This window comes from Dipodomys ordii, unplaced genomic scaffold (assembly GCF_000151885.1).
Source record: "Dipodomys ordii isolate 6190 unplaced genomic scaffold, Dord_2.0 Scaffold26, whole genome shotgun sequence".
Lineage (NCBI taxonomy): Eukaryota > Metazoa > Chordata > Mammalia > Rodentia > Heteromyidae > Dipodomys > Dipodomys ordii.
The window spans coordinates 2,663,684-2,676,844 of NW_012267242.1; the positions used below are offsets into that span (position 1 = coordinate 2,663,684).

At 37.1% G+C, this 13,161-nt stretch overlaps 1 protein-coding gene across 5 annotated transcripts in view; it reads left to right on the forward strand.

The window, feature by feature from the left end:
* The window catches only part of Rps6kc1 (ribosomal protein S6 kinase, 52kDa, polypeptide 1), a 152,540-nt gene that overhangs the window by 104,690 nt on the left and 34,689 nt on the right, over positions 1 to 13,161 (forward strand). For all 5 annotated transcript variants that reach the window (XM_013015331.1, XM_013015332.1, XM_013015333.1 and 2 more), the window contains 2 exons: positions 6,409 to 6,456; positions 7,831 to 7,963. In XM_013015331.1, coding sequence (XP_012870785.1) covers positions 6,409 to 6,456; positions 7,831 to 7,963 — 181 coding nt within the window. The remainder of the gene's footprint in view (positions 1 to 6,408; positions 6,457 to 7,830; positions 7,964 to 13,161) is intronic.

The window sequence follows — 13,161 nt, forward strand, 5'->3', positions numbered from 1 at the left end:
TAACATCACCTTATCTGACCTTTTCTACTTGACTCAGACATATATTAGATATTACAAATAAGGGAAACCATGGGACCTATGCTTCTTTGTTGCCTTTCACCTTTGAAGATACTTTTGGATTAAATAGATACCTTATTTTGTTCTAAGTTAGTTGGTTGCTCTTACCTTGGCCATCTATTCACAAGGAAGTATTCTTTTTGCAGTATATGCTTACTTCCTGATAGTATGCCATGCACAAGTTAAGAAATCCTGGAGGTGCCCTCTATGCTATCCATTGTTGAAAATAGATGTTGAGTATAAATAGTAGGGGAAAAGATCTTTTAGGCTGGAGTTGTAAACCTCCAGGTCAAACTCCAGTTCTCAAAGAAACAACTTGATTGGTTCATGACCTACCATGAGGGGTGTCTCCACATAGTCTTTTCTGACTGCTGCTTTTTTATACAGCAGTTTCTGATGGGTTGATGCTGTGGGTGCAGTATCATTTGCTTTTGGAATTGTGAACAGTTGTACAGGGTATGTTGTTAGCCTTGCAATGCTAAAGAGAGAGACTTAGAGCCCAGTAGAATTATTCACTGAAAGTCACCTGATATTCTGCTTTGTTTTCTATAGTGAATTTCTGTCAGATGCTTCGTGAAAAGAAGGTGAAGAATTAATGGTTAACAATAGGAATACAGTTTAAGTATTCTATACAAAAATGGGATGGGTTTATGGCTGAAAATATGAATATTTTTTAGTTATAATTGTGTGGTATTAGGGGAGGCTAGCAGAATTCACTGCTGTAGTTTTTATTGTTCAAAATTCTATACAGAAAGTGATCATCACCAATACTTGTAATATTATCAACACAGGGCTAGTTAAAAGCTTACATGATGCTTGTGGAGCATGGGCTGTTTTGGATAGAGTACAGCAAATATGATTTTATTCATCTGAAACTATGTTGAGAAGAACTGTCTTATTTGCAAAATTGGGCTTGTAACTTTTCTGTGGCTTATTTATTCTGTTGATCCCATTCTTTCTGGGATATTTATGTATGTGTGATTTTCCAGCAGTAGATTATATCCAGCAAACATGGACAATGAGGCCATTAAGGGACAGCCTGGGTTCGTCATGTAGGATAAACCTTTAGTCTTTAACTACAGTTGTCCTAGAGTCTTGTGAATTGCCATTAGGGAGATAGATTTTTTTCTTTTCTTTTCTTTTTTTTGCGGGGGGGTCTGGTCGTGGGGCCTGAACTCTGGGCCTGGGTGCTGTCCCTCAGCTCTTCAGCTCAAGGCTAGCGCTCTACCACTTGAGTCACAGCACCACTTCCGGCTTTTTTGTTTTTGCTTATGTGGTGCTGAGGAATCAAACCCAGGGCCTCATGCATGCAAGGCAAGCGCTCTACCACTGAGCCACCTTCCCAGCCCTAGAATTTTTTCTTAACCCACACAGGTAATCTTTCTTTTTAAAGGAATTAGCTGAAATTATTTTCAGAGAATTTCCAGACTTCCAGTGTCAAAATTTAAATATCCCCCCAAAAAATTCATGAATGGGGCAACAGCTCCCATAGCAGAGTGTACTCCATATTTTTGTAACATAGGCAGTGTCTATCGAAATGTATTTCTTTTCTTCCTGCTAAATTATTCTTTTACGTGTTTAAAAAATTGTATTTGATGATTTTGTAGATCTTCTCTCCTGTTGTAGTAAAGGTAGTATCTTGTTAAACATTAGAATTTCCCTATTCTGGTTAACAACAAAAGCAAAACAAAACACCCTCCTCCCCTCTGGGCAATTATAGCCCCTAGAAACCTTCAGACCTATAATCAGTTGTAGCTTTTGCTGCTGTAACTGCAATGAAAGAACTGTGGGCAAGTTTTCTGATAGATGAGGCTAGTACTAAAGGCATAAGTTGCCTTCTTTTATTTTTTTTTCTTTTCTCTTCTTTTCGTTTCTTGTCTTTTCTTTTCTCATCTTTTCTTTTTTCCATTTAGGAGCATTCTCTATATTGGTATAGGTGAAGATGGAGTAATCTCTTTTGTTAGACCATATGCTAATATAGTGCTGATAAGTAAGTATGACAAATGAAAGGGAGAAATACATTAATTGTACTCTTTCAGTAAGGTGTGCCATCTAAGGTAATTATTTCTTGACAGTTTTAGTTATAATGCTTGTTTTATCATGAAATAAAAGATGGATTTAGGGGCCTTTTATTGGAAAGACAATTGTATCAAATTAGTACAAATTAGATTTTTGTCTTTATAAAGGTGAGCAAACCCATGAACAGTTTATAAATTGATGTGTTCTAGTCTACAAATGAAAAAATCCTGTTTGAGGGTTAAAGAAGCTATTATTTTGTCCTTTGTGCTGACAGCTTCATTACAGATTGGCCTACTGTTGGCATTAAAAAAATGTTTGGCTCCTTATGATCTTTGTGCATGCAACTATAATATTAATGCAGCTCCATAGCAGTATTCATTAAGAAATGACTTTAAATGAGGTTGAAGCGTGTAAATTTGGAAAGATACAGATGTTAAATGCAGTCGTTTTTCTTTGTATACAGCCGTATGGCTAATAATTTCCAAGTGGCTAAAGCTCTTGTTAGCAGGAGTGTTGGTGTGTTAAGAATGGCTCTATAAATAACTTTAAGAACTCAAGTTGAAGGTGCTTCTTTTAAAGACTATTGTTAACTAAACATTATTGCCAAACAGATGGAAAGCATTCACCAGCCTGATGTTTTTAGGTCTAATTATATTATCACCAGCCCTGTACGGCTCAGTTGAAGAGGTGTATCCAGAGGCCAATTTATAATCATTTAGCCAACACCTGTTTGGGAGAAATTGACAGTCAAAGGGCACATTTAAAAAAAATCACATATGTTCTTGTGTTTATTGCCTCAATGTGAACATTGTCTAGCTGCAAATAAAGTTAGTAGGAGAAGAAAGTACATGTAAACAGCACAGCACTTTCCAGCCTTGTTTAGCCATCTTGATTTTGTCTTTTTTATCTCATCTGCTTCATGGTTCCTGGTTAAGTGAGACCAGTAAAGAGATATCACTCCTGATTTATGCATGAGTATCTTGTTCAGTCAGTTGTAAGAGGCTTCTGGTAGGAAAAAGTTCTTGAATTGTACATCTTCCATACCTTTACCTCAGGGGTGGGGAATGTTAGGCCTGTGGCCTGTATGAGAGCCTCAAAATCATTTGGTATAGGACAGAACAGATCCATATGCTTCTTATTGGCTTTGTGTGGGCCGCCTGCCTGAACTGATAACTTGATGTGGCCTGTGAATGATGTTATAATATCCAAATGACCCTTATCAGAAAAGAGATTTTATTGGATTTTTTTTTTTTTGGGTCCGGTCGTGGGGCCTGAACTCTGGGCTACCACTTGAGCCAAAGCACCACTTCCGGCTTTTTTTTTCTGCTTATGTAGTGCTGAGGAATCGAACCCAGGGCCTCATGCATGCAAGGCAAGCACTCTACCACTGAGCCAACTTCTCAGCCCTTGGATAATTTTTTATTTCATACAGATGTATTTTACTCAACATGACCAGCTTTATGGTGAGTGACTTAAAAGAGTCACAAGTTGATATAAAAATAATTGGGCATGGGGGAGCAGTGGAGGGGGTAGAAAGGGAGGGAAGAAGGGTGAACAAATACAATCACAGTACTCAGTATAAACTATGTGGAAAATGAACTTGCAACTGTGGGTAGGGATGGTAGGGGGAAGCTGGAAGAAAGTGAAGGAAAGGGTGACATTGGTCAGAAAAGAGCACTACTCATTACCATATATGAAATGGTAACCCCGTACAACTTATAATAATAATAAAATTAGATTAAAAAAAGAAAACTCAAGCCTAGTGAAACTGATTCTTTCAGAGAGTTCAGCTCTTCAAAAGAAAAAAATAGAATGTTGAGTTAGTTGAGACCCCTTTGTACAACCGCTTCAAAATAATAAAAATTAGAAATAAATAAACGTGCCTTAAGGTATACTAAATGTCTTTGCTTAAGAGACGGTCGTTGAGTCTTCCTTTACAGAGGGGACCTTAGTGACTCCACTTGCATTCACTAGGTTAATTTAACTGTTAAGGCCACATTCTGTGAATGTGATTCCCAAACTTGGAGTATTCAAGAATTATGGTAAATGTTATAACTCCTGTTGTCACTGTATTTGATGCCAGTGCCCAGCATCTTGTATATATATTTTTCTAATTTGGGGAGTGGGAGGGAAATAACAAAATGCTGAAGTAAGGATACAGGTTGACCCATTGTAACAATAAGATGTATAAGGCACTATATTGAAAACGAACTTTACAATTTTGTGGGGGGAAAGGGAGGAGTTGGGAGGTGGGGAGGAAAGGGAAGAGATGGTAGGGGGAAAACAAAGAAGGGGGTAACAATGCTCGATAGGAAATGTACTCATTACCTTACTCATGTAACTATAACCCCTCTGTAAAGTATCTTTACAATAATATATATTTATATATATATGCAAAAAAAGAATTGTGGTAAAAATAGCACAGAGTTTAAGTAAAGAGAGAATGTGTCTATCCTGTCTGAAAATAATTGAAGTATATTTCTTTTTTAATATTGTTACCTCTCCCTCATTTTCTCCTACTTCTCCCTCCCCACTCCTCTCCCCCACCCAAGTTGTAAAGTTCATTTCCAATGTAGTGAGTATCATTGTGAGTAGCATTAGTTCATCCTTTTTCCTGCTGTTTCTGTGATTCCCTTTCCCATCCTTGCCTCAGAGAAACTTAAGTATAAGACAAAGGGCACAGAAAACTATAAGCAAAATCTGCAAACAGTACATAATAAAAAACCTCGTTTCCAAACAAAAACAAAAACAAAAAAACCCCTTTCTTTGTAGTGTTTTTCTCCTCTTCTTCTAATGTACTTCTATTACAGTTTTGTAGGTTAGAGTAGGACTCCATGGGCTAAAATCCGGGTGCTGTTAAGTCTGGTTTCCTCACTGGAGTCTTAGGTAACTCTAAGGTTAAGATGCTTGCATGGTGAGTGGTAGTATTCAGTTCTCCTGGAGGAGGAACAGGTTCTTTGTTTTATTTTTAGTGAGTACATGGCTTTTGGGAAGGGGAAGAGATGCATTCAGGAGGCACCTGTGGTAATATTCTATTGCAATGAAAGAAAACTCAAAGATGAAGTTGGCACTATTTCTTTATCATCTCAAACTTGTTCTCCACTTTGACTTCTTTCTTTCTTTGTAACATTCTTTTATTCTTCTCAAGCTGAAAATTTATTATTATTATTATTATTATCTTTGACTTTTCTTCCTCCTTTCCCCATCATGGGCTGGTAGTTGGTTGCCAGCCAGCTCTGTAGAGGTGGGAAAGACCTCATTTGTGGTTTGCTCATTTCTGTGCTAATATTCCCACCATATCCCTTGGCCAATTCAGACTGTGGCTGTTTTTGTGCCATCATAACAGATTTGAAAAGTAGCAGAGACTGACTGGCCTTGGCCTAAAATATTTATTACTCTCTGGTTCTTTGCAGAAAAAGTTTGCCAGCTTTTGATGTAGTGTGTAGAAATAATAAAATTAATCTGGTAGGGTCCTTTCTTCTTGTTGCCATCATGAAGGGTCTTGAGGTCATTTCATGGAGTCAAGCCTTTCCTCTCAGGGTGATGTATGAATGATGTGATCTAACTTTTGTTTTTTTAAAAAAACAAAACACTTTGTCTGCTATTTTTGAGAACCTACCATAGGGCAGCATGGAGGAAAGGAAAACAATTGGGATGCCATTATTAGCAGCTAGATAAGAGTTGGTCTCCACTTGATACAACGAGTGAAAAAGCAGCCCAGAGTGTAGAGGCAGTACCAAAAGGAGACCTGAGGTCCAGCTGTATATTCCATGAGGAAATATTCTTTGTATGAAACATTTCCTTTTCTTTCAGAAATACATTTAAAGCCGGGTGCTGGTGGCTCACACCTGTAATCCTAGCTACTCAGGAGGCCGAGATCTAAGGGTCGCCGTTCAAAGCCAGTCTGGGCAAGAAAGTCCATGAGACTCTTATCTCCAATTAGCCACCAGAAAATCAGAAGTGGTGCTGTGGCTCAAGTGGTAGAGCGCTGGCCTTGAGCTGAAAATCTCAGGGACAGCACCCAGGCCCAGTGTTCTTCAAGACCCATGACCGACAAAACAAAACAAAACAAAACAAAAAACCAAAAAAACAAAAAATTTAAAATTTATCTAGGAAATGGTAATGTTTCTAAACTATGACATTTTAAGAAAAGGAAATTATAGTAAATCTATTTTTGAAAACTATTTGATTCTATTAATAGATTACAAAAAATCCATTCAGATACTAATAATTTGGAGAAGTTAATTTTACCTCCAACTCTTAGTTTCCAAAAGTCAAGAGTCAATATTTTATTGCATTATCATTAAATTATCACCTATATCTCTTATGTAGGTTTTACTTGTAATGGACACAAGGACAGACCAGACATTCATTTTAAAAGTAAGTAGAATTTGTATTTTTATTGTATTTAGAACTTATTTTTAAATAATGCTTTTGAAAGGAAAGGTATTTAATATTGTTGCATGGGTGTTTTGAATGTTCTTGTAGGTTTTGGCTATCTTGTACATATTTTTTCTTTCTTTCCATCACAGTTGATAAACATGATGTACCATACATTTTAAAAGTTTGACATTATAAAAGAGATGAAATAATTTGGATAAGTAGAAGAGCAATTCTGTGTTGTTTAAATGTGTAGTGCGTAATTTAAACACATCTCAAGTACAGTTTGAATAATTTGTGAAGATCACACACAATCTCATTTTTGATTTGTAAGAACTAAAATTTTGTTACAGGTATTTGAGGAGAATATTATTTACATTCTCTTATGATATAAATTCAATTTTAATTCATAACTGAATAAAAGAAAAACTCAGTTTCATAACTGAAATTATTTTTAGGATGGATTATTATAATGCATATTCTAAAAATATTCTTATCTAAGCATTTCCATAGCATCAAGAAGGTGACTTGATGAATTTCCTAGCTGGGTGCTGGTGGCTCATGCCTGTAATCCTAGCTACTCAGGAGGCCGAGATCTGAGAATCTGCCAGCTGGGGCAGGAAAGTCTGGGAGAGTCTTAATTCCAATAAATCACCAGAAAACTGGAAGTGGCGCTGTGGCTCAATTGGTAGAGCGCTTGCCTTGAGCTGATAGAGCTCAGGGAATTTCCCAGGCCCAGAGTTCAAGCCCCACCACTGACCCCCCCCAAAAAAAATTCCTATTTTTTTTCTGATACGTTACTTTTTATTGATAAGACATGGTAGTAAGTTACACTGACATGTACTGAAAAATATTTGTCTTTAAGAATTTGACACTTTCCCAGTTTTAAAAACCAGAGTGTCACCCAGAGGATTCACATAGCTTGTTTTTTAGAGAAGATTTGTAAATAAACCTGAGACTGGAATAGTGTTTTAAAGTTGCTGTTTCAATTAGAAATATCTTTTATGTTTGAGGAATTTGAATGGATCACACAATGTTTCCTGCTTTAAAGATGTACATAAGTAAAATAAAACTTAAAAGGTCACAGAGAAATAACTGTGTGTCATCCTGATGACTTAGTTTGAGAGCATCTCTAATAAAAACACTGACCCACGTAATTGATTTTAATGGCAGCTTTGTGGCATCTTCCGTTCTCTGGATTCACGCCAGATGCCATCAGCAGAGCCTCCAGGGACTGAGGGGCATAGAGCAGCAGATGAGTGGTTTCTCTGAAGCCTGGAGTAACTCGGATAGATTAGTTTGGTTGATAAACACAGAGCACAGCAGGCTCCAAAGGCAACTGAGGGTACAACTGACCTTTTTGTTCTCTGTCAGGGTCTAAGGAAAAGCAGTGAATACAGCAGGAACAGAAAGACCATCATCCCCCGCTGTGTGCCCAACATGGTGTGTCTGCACAAGTACATCATCTCTGAGGAGTCTGTGTTTCTTGTGTTGCAGCATGTGGAAGGTTGGTTTATAGTTTAGATTGTTTATGAAGAGAATGTCACCTGCTTCTCTCTCCAGTTTCTGCAGTGTCTATTCTTCTGTCATTTCATGAGCACGTCAAATATGTGAAACCCACCTAAGGAACTGTTTTCTTATTTCTCTCCTCTTACTCCCTGCTTTGAGTTGTGAGGGCAGAGGAAAGCCCAGGTGATAGCAGGTTTCATAGGACCAAATGTTCTGAGATAGACTGTCCTTCCTTACTTTCTCATAGATATCATCTAATATTACAATTAGAACTGTAATGTGAATGCATGCTGAGAGAGCTAGATTTCATTTGAGGGATTTTATTTTGTTCTCTGTTCTTTGCTTAAAAGATACATTTATGTTAGATGACTAAAATGAAAAGCATCCCCTGAAGAATTAATTAATTATCTCCTTTTCATAGATGGTGAGGGTGTTTGCTTAACATTTGACATTATCTAGTTATTCTGATCTGAGTTTTTATGAATACAGCCATTGGCATCACATATGGGTACAAAGCAGAGGCACAGGGCTCTGCCTTCGAACTGTTTGTGAAATTTCAGTTCCCTAGCAGAGGGAACAGGTGGCCAAAAATACTATGTTTTGATTTAGGCTGGCTTGTTAACACTTGAATTTTATTAAGAATGACCATATACAACATATGTGTGTGTACATATATATGTATACATAAATTCACTTATATACATTGACTTTGGTGCTTTAGAGGTATTCCTAAAATAAGAGAAAAGTGAATTTTTCCCATATTTCATGAAGGCATTGTTTTTGTATTACTGAGAATAAAAATTCTTGTGCTTTACTAATAGGCATAACATCTGAATGTAATACATTTTCCCAGGAAAAGGAGTCATTGCTTTCTGGAATGAGGTCTCTTATGATAACTAATGCAAGAATTTTGATGGGGGCAATAAACTATTAATATTGTTTATTGTAAAGTACAGCACAAGATAACTACAGATGGAGGGAAGACCTCCATATGCAGTATTTAATAGGAAATTCAGAAGGGGCTCCATGGTCTCACAGGTATTAAGAGAGTTAATTGCGTGTGTGAATTGGATAACTAATTCACCTTTGTTCAGACATTATAGACAGCTTTTATCTGAGGATACCAGTGCATTACAGACATTATTGAATTAGAGGTCATGTCATCTGATAGCGAAATACAGCCACCTCTGGTGTGGAACAAAATAACTTGCGTAGTAATAATCCATAATAATTTAGAACAAGGTCAGTAGGATGAATGTAATTATAGTCAATATTCTATTACCCAGTGTGGATTATTCATGTTGGAGATTATCTGTGGCAAATTTTCAATCCTAGCTTATCTGTGTTGTTCGTAGCTGTATTTTCCTCTTCTTTCTCCAAGTTCTACTTCGCTTTTTCTTCTGCCATCTTCTCAACTTTCCTTATACCTTTTAGAGCTGACATATAAGTTAGTTTTTCTTTAATTCTATGGAACAGTTTACACACACACACAAACACAAGTCTAATTTTTCACTGCTTAGGTCATCTTTACTGTTGACCACAGAGAACTTTGAGTGGTCACATGACCACAGGATTTCTTCAGGATTATCTAGACTTGGGAGGAATTTTCTTTTGATTGTTTCTTTCATGTGCCTTTTTCTTTTAGAAAAGTTTTATAGTGTGAAGATAGGAAATTACAGTGCAAATAAAAAAATTCAATTTATTTACAATTCAACAAATTTGTTAAACAGATTCTATTTCAGGTGACAGGAAAATATCTTGCCCTTTTGAAAGTTAAGTTCTTGTGGAAGTCAAGCAGAAACAAAATTTAAAAAAAGGCAAAGATATTGGGTTCTAATAGGAGCTACATTGATCTGTAACACAGGGAGATATAGTAGATAACAGTGAGTGCTGCTTTAGATTAAATGGACAAGGAGTCCTCTTGGAGATGCTGACATTCAAGAGTTCTGAAATAGCAGAAGAAACACCCTTTGAATTTAGGCCAGGCTGAGGGATTGATGGAAAAACAAACTTGGAATATTTGACCAACAAAGAAGGAGAGTATTTGGTTGGGGTGCAGCAGGAGAGGGCAACAGTGGTACAGCAGGCCAGTGGAGAGGCCAGCAGAGCCTTGTATATAACAGAAGGATTTCGGCTTTCATTCAGGTGCATTGAGAAACCACTGGATACCTTAAGCAGTGATGGTATTTCATTTATTACTGAAACAGCTGCTTTCTCCATAATACAGATGCTTGCATACTTACAGTTTGTAGCTTTAGCTGTTTACTACTTAGATAATTTTTTATGATTTAGGAATATTTTTATGATTTAGGAATATTTCCTTCTCTTTTTAATTTATTCCACTTGAAATGTCTTGAGTGCTGACTGAGGGGTAGGTGTAGTTCTATGTATTGATAAAAACAGAAGCTGCCTGCATGGAGCTCATATTACAGTTTATAGGTGGGATAGAAAATAGGCAATTACTTACGTAAATGTATGTCAAATAGAGATACATGCTTTGAAGAAAAAGGGAGGAGGAATATGAAAGGGATTGGGAGGGGTAATCTTTAGTTTTAATACAATGGTCACCTTACTGAGAAGGAGGCATTTGGCCAGAGATGTAGTGAGAGAAGGAACAATATGGATTTGTGCGGAAAGAATGCCTTGACAAGAGAGAAACAGGTAAGCAAACTCACCAACAGTCTGCCTGGGTATGTATAGAGGGAAGGAAGATGGATGTAGCTGGGGCATAATGAGAAGAGTAGTGGAAGTGAGTTTAGGGATATGAGGAGGCAGGCAGTACGATCCTGTTGATCTCATAGGCTCCTTAACCACGTGGCTATTATTTTGAGTTGGATGTGAAGCCATGGGGGGGTTGCTGAGTAAAGGAGTGACAACATAGGGATTACTCTGGCTACTTGTGGAGAACAGAAACAAGGAGACAAAGGCAAAAGTGGGGATACCAGCTTAGAAGTTGTGCAGCAATCCAGATGAAGACAGTGGTACCTTGGACAAGGTGTTTGCCTTAGTACACTTTCTGTTACTATAACAAAATAGCTTAGGGTTAGTACTTGAAGGAAAGTGGCTTATTTGGCTGATAGTTCTAAAGTGCCAGAATCTACTGGCTTTGGTGAGGACTTCATGGTGAATATACCATCATAGTAGTAGGAGTGTGAGATTATATTGGGAGACAGAAAACCTTAGAGTGGCTGGGGTTCTGTGAGAAGTCCATTAATCCCCTCTGAAGCCATACTCCAGTAACTGATGATTTGGCACTAGGCTCCACTGCTAAAGGTCTACCACCTCTGCACATATGTGAACCTATGAGGAGATATCTTAAACCATAACAATGTTAGCAGTTAGCAGTTAACAGCAGAGGAATGGTTACTAGAATAAAAATGTATTTTTAAGGAAAAATTGACATTCTGTATCCTTGAAAGACTTCAAGGAGTTTGGTTCAAATAATTAGGGGAATGGGATTTTCATTTAAGGGAGGAAGACTAAATTTAGAAAGAAAATTTAGAAAGAAAAAAATCAAGGATTCCATTTTGTGGGTTGGAGATGACAGTAGTTACACACAATTTTAGAAGCAGTCTAAAATGCTCATTGTTCCTTCAAGTGGATATCTATTTTTGACTATTTGAAGGAGGTGGGGACACAAAATTTGTTCAATCAAGGCCATGAATGTTTAAATCTGTAAAATTAGAGATTTCACAATGTCCCTCATCTATCTCCTAACAGTAGCAGAATGTGTGGTATGTGGAAGGTACTCAGTGTATCACTTTTGAATACTGAGCCAGTTTGAAAAAAGATACAAGACCAAATAAGAGACTACAGTCTCTCTCTTGCTGTGAGGCTATAAAAAGCAGAAAAGGTGTAGGAAGGATTTATCTTCATTATTAAAGGAACAAGATTCTCCTCTAATTAAGTATTGTTTTCATTATAAAACTAATCCCTAAGCAAATCATCTCAAATGATTTAAAACAGATACAAGCATTCTTAATAGTTTATGGTGTATCTTCCAAAGGTTTTTCCATGTAGAAACATAGGTTCTTTCATGTCTGTTTTTTAAAATGTGTAAATGAGTCTTATATATGGTCTTCACCTTGTGTCATCCCAGCCAGCAGTGTGCTTTAGTCAACTGATCTTAGGAAGTTACAGGTCTATAGTGAGAGGGGCAGTCTCACTTAAAAACTAAGTTTATGAACTAAAAATAATGGGCCTTCCTTATCAGACCATTAGACATGTATCTGAAGGAGGTAAATCAATTTACCCAAATGATCCCTGCATACCTGTGTTTATTGTAGTAGTAGTCTCAATAGCCAATAAGCTAACTAAAGTACCCCTAAACTGATGAATAGATGAATAGCATATGCACACACACACAAGTATTACATAGCCATAAAGAAAACTGAAAATCATGTCATTTTTATCATTTATAGGAAGATGAATGAGAACTGGAGGACATCGTATTGAGTGAGAAAAGCCAGTCTCCAAAAAAAAAAAAAAAGATATATTGTGTTTAATAGGAGTGTGGAAGCTAGACTTAAAAGACATACTTATTCATGGACTTTCCTGGACACACACACATATACATACACATATCCAGAATAAGCAGAATATGAATCTAATTAAGGGATTACTTAGGAGGGGGGAGAGGGAAAAAGATAGAGGGTGAAGAATTTTGAAATACATTGAATTATATATGAAAACAATGTAAAGAACTTTAATGAAAACTGTTGATGAATAAGAGATTCAGTGGTGGGGGAAAGAGAATCTCCTATTAATTGGTGTCTAAGTTGTTTCTAGTAGGCATATGTACATATCTTTGTGCATTTTTATTTTACTTCGTTCTTAAAAATTACTTATAGGGCAGACATCTTAAGGTGAAATTTTGGGGTCAAAGATGACTCACTGCCATAGCAGTTTTTGAATTAAACTTAAGTTCTAAATCTGGTGAGGCAAATGAACACATTTACTGTACAATCTTGTACCAATAAATTAATATTAGATGAGTGAGTTGTTTTTTTTTTTTTTGGTCCGGTTGTGGGGCCTGAATTCTGGGCCTGGGCGCTGTCCCTCAGCTCTTCAGCTCAAGGCTAGCGCTCTACCACTTGAGCCACAGCGCCACTTCCGGCTTCTTTCTTTTTGCTTATGTGGCACTGAGGAATCGAACCCAGGGTCTCATGGATGCAAGGCACGCGCTCTACCACTGAG